Source organism: Poecilia reticulata, unplaced genomic scaffold (genome assembly GCF_000633615.1).
Source record: "Poecilia reticulata strain Guanapo unplaced genomic scaffold, Guppy_female_1.0+MT scaffold_1183, whole genome shotgun sequence".
Lineage (NCBI taxonomy): Eukaryota > Metazoa > Chordata > Actinopteri > Cyprinodontiformes > Poeciliidae > Poecilia > Poecilia reticulata.
This window is the reverse complement of record NW_007615922.1, coordinates 1-4038: the sequence shown is the minus strand read 5'-3', so window position 1 is coordinate 4038 and position 4038 is coordinate 1. Positions and strand designations below refer to the sequence as shown.

The following is a 4038-nucleotide window of genomic DNA, read 5'->3' as shown; positions in this document are numbered from 1 at the left end:
ACAAACCGTCACGCAGAAATGTGTCAGCGAAGCAGAGACATCTAACCACTCCTGACAATGAGTCGTCCGCTGACCGAGGCTCGATCCGTCGCTGCACAGGAGCCACTTCCTCCTGCTCTGCCAAAGCCGCGTTGGCCTCCTGAACCTATGGCAGAGACGTCGTTAGCGGTCTGCAGAGCCCGGCTCGGTCCACACGTCACAGGTCTCACCTTGCTGGTTGGGGTGGTGATGGCGCGTTTCTTTCCAGACACCCTGCTCTTACGGATGCGTCTGAAGCTTTGGCGAAGGGATTTYTTTAAGGACTTGACTCTGGACAGCGGACCCTCCATCGCCAGCGAGTCGTTGGGATGCAGGGTGCACCTGAGAGAAAGCGAGGAGCAGACATCAATTAAATGATTCAATATTTACAAATCAAACAAGAAAATGAGAGACAAGGACGATAAAAGATGTAGAGWGAGACGTTTATGCAAGGATTTGTACATCTTCAAAGTATGCTTTCCAACTTTTCTAGCAGTACACTTTGGAGATAAAAACAATACAAATGGAAAAAAAGATTGTTTAAATTCACTATAATGATCATTTTTACTGTTCTGAATAATGCATTGCTGTAGTATTCAACGTTCTGCAACAGTGACAAGGTAATTTAAAACAGAACAAAATTTAAAACGTGTCACACACACACACACACAATACACACACACACAACTGGTCTGAGAACAAATCAAAAACTCTCACAATGTCGATAATGTTGCTTAATGTAAAAACAAAAGTAAATCTTTATTACGCAGATCAATTCAGGTCGTTGAGCCATTAGGAATAATAAACAATCCAAACAAATCATGTTAACATAAATAACCTTCCTGCTCAAATTAAATCCTAAAATGTTTCTGGTAAATAGAAATGATTTTGGTTATAATAACTGATTGAAAATAAGAAATTATTGCCATCATGATCCCACAAACGTCGCCTTTCTCACCTCGCCAGCACCGTGTTTCGCCGGTGATAGTCAAACAGGCCGAACCCGTGACTCGTCCCGAAGGCGATCAGGTTCCACTCCGTTTGCAGCGCCACCGCCGTGACCGACGCGGGCGGCAGGCACTGGACCAGCACCTGCGGCTGGAAGCCCGGCGGGAAGGGCGCGGGTTTGAGGCGCGCCTCCAGCCTGTCGTGGCCCTTCCAGGTGAAGCCCTCCCTGTCCTGCAGCAGGTCCACCACCGACACGTCCACCGAGTGGTCTGACGGCTCGTCGTTGAGGGTCAGGACGATCACCTGTGGAGAGACGGTTTTATCGTTTCAGGGCAAACGGTTTGCTCTCCGTGACGTCAACATGTCCCGCGAGACACACTTTCAATTAGTCTAAGCTGTATTTTCAAGGTTTTCTTTTGAGGTTCGACGTTTTTTTAATCATTTTCTGAGCACAAAGGATAAAAGCTTTGAAGGTACAATAAAAGGTAATGTGATGGCTCCTCCCGGCGGTCGGAGCATCACAGCAGATAAACCGACATTTCCATCATGCTAAGTGTCTTCTTGTAGAGGCCTGCAGGGTCTGGTTGAAATTCAGCAACTCCATTAGCTGGAAACACGAGTTGAACCCGTCTTGCATGACAAAAACTGATGGCCAGGTCTCGCGCCATCGGTGTTTTCCTTTGCTTCCACTTAGTTAATTCTGTAAGAAGGAGAGCGAAGGAAAACACTTCCAGATGACAATGACGCAGAGGASGTCGACATTTTTTCCAGMTTTGAAAATAGATGCGACAAACTTAGCAAATATGAAGCCACAGGGAATGTGTGTTGTAAACAAAGCAAACAGTGTGAAACTTTTCTTTTCAGACTGTCAAACAATAGGAGACTCTCTGAGTGAAGCTGACGTGGTTACACAGAGTACTGAACGTGCTCTGCTGAAAATTACATTTACTTATTTTTGTTTTGCCATAGAAAGAGTTGGACAGGTGAGGTGAGGAAGCAGATGCTCACCTGGCCGGCTGTTCCGGCCACCACCAGCTTGCTGCTGTATTTGCACAGGCTGATTTTCTGGATGCCAAGTCTGGGGTCGTCGCTGTACGGGTCGAAGCAGCCCACCTGCACAGGCAAAAAGGAAGATTATTGTCATTCATTCCTGGAAAAAAAAAAAAAAAAAAAAAAAAAAACACTATAGATCATTTTTCGGGCTGCAACTAATTATTTTACTAATCCCTCGATTATTCTGATTAATGTTTTTTGTTTTTTTTTTTAATGGCACATTCTACAGATTTTACATTTAACCACTTAAGCCCTTTTTATGCAGTATTTCAGGATGCAAATATACAAATAATCCAATTACTTTTAGAAAATCACTTGAGGAGTTTTGGCTGAATCATATTTACAGACAAAGGTGTTTTCATCTCAAATGTAAAATATATATATTTTTCTACACTTAATTACTGATCTGAAGATGTTAATTTTTTTTCCATATCGTCTTWTTTAAGTCTGTTTACTCCAGTTAACTATTAATAATTTACTAAATTAGTTGACGATTATTTCAATAACTGATTAATAGCAATTAATCGTTTCAGCCCTACACAGTTTTGTCGCTTTTTTAATAGTGGTTTATTGCCATCTAACAATTTGTGACACAAACAACTTCTGACACAAACTAGGACAAAAACGAGTCGTCTCAATCTGATTTCGGCTGCAACCTGAACCTCCTTTTCTTCCTCGTTTATTAGCAGTCCCTCCACCCTTAAACATGCACAATAATCTGTCGCTCTCCCACACAGAAACGGCAGGAATTCCTGCAGAATCGTGGCTCACATGGAGGCAGTCTCTGCAAAACACAATGCTGGAGAAGCTGAACGCAAACAAACGCAGACATGCACACAAGGAAGGAAGGGGGGAGAGAGAGAGAGAGAGAGAGAGAGAGAGAGAGAGAGAGAGAGCCCATAGGTCTGGTTTTCATTACAGCTGAGAAAAGAGGGAAGGTCTCTTCATCCCATATGAGGGCCACATTCCTCAACATGCAGCTCTGTTACCGTGAGACCCAAGAGGAGAAATGCGAGTGCAGCGAGAGTTGGAAAGACGAAACAATGCAAAAGGGAAAAAGAAACAAAAACCCTTCTTTATTTAAGCCTGTATTTTTGCTGTCTTCTGAACTCATCTTCATTTCACTTGAAATTCCAGCTGAGCTAATCCTGCTGACACACCAATACTCGCTTGCTGTCGTGTGGCGACTCATCTTCAAATCCTTTACTTCCCCGACTGCTGAAATTACTCGCGCTCCAAATATAAGTCAGCTTATTTAAACCACAATCAAATGTTCAAAGCCAAAGTTTTAACTACAAGCGCTGGCATCCGAACGCATGAAAAGCATCCGATAGGAAAACGAGGCCACGGACGTAGCGTTCACGGACCGAATTGGTTCCCACAGCTGGTAAAACCGAACCCTGAAGAGAAGACCTCGGTCGGAGTTGTCCTTTCGGTCCATACCTTCCTGAAAGGGGGCCATTCCTCCTCCTGCTGCATGTCGGGGTCRTTGCTGGGGTCTGGCGGCTCGTCACARTCGGTGTGGAAGACGTTGGCCGTGCCGAGCTTGTAGAGCGGCGTGAGGGCGACGCCCGACGCGTCCCAGAAGCGCACCGTCCCGTCCTCGTGCCTGGAAACGCCAGATGAATGAAATCAGAGGAAATCAAACAAAGTTGTGACTCATGAGTGTAGCTCAGCACGTCAGAGTGGGGATTTTTCTAAAATAAAACACAATTTCCATCTCTTTTATTCTTTTGCTCTCCCTTTTTTTTTTTTAAGACGAAAATGTTTCAAATGTTTTGTCTTTGATCTTTTTGTGGTGGTAGCTTTTCTAGCTGAATTTAGCATTTTATTTCTTTGTTCTTCCCAAATAGAAATGTACATTTCCAGCATAGAGACTGAATCTTCTACTGTCTATTTATAAAAAAAAAAACACAAAAAAACCCCTCCAAGATATTAGAAGATCTTACGATGCTGATAAATGTTGGGTAAATATTGTAATAATAATATCCTTTCTCTTTCTCATATCTGCTTCCATCA

The 4038-nt window shown here is 43.5% G+C and overlaps 1 protein-coding gene across 1 annotated transcript; it reads right to left on the bottom strand.

The window, feature by feature from the left end:
- Positions 1–6: 6 nt before the first annotated feature.
- On the bottom strand, positions 7–3971 carry LOC103461365 (lethal(2) giant larvae protein homolog 1-like; the record flags this gene model as incomplete). Its single annotated transcript, XM_008403670.2, has 5 exons — positions 3463–3971; positions 1975–2079; positions 977–1269; positions 210–360; positions 7–145 (listed from the first exon to the last, which is right to left on the bottom strand). Coding segments are annotated over exons 1-5 (724 nt in total), but the record flags the coding sequence as incomplete, so codon positions are not given.
- Positions 3972–4038: the final 67 nt, after the last annotated feature.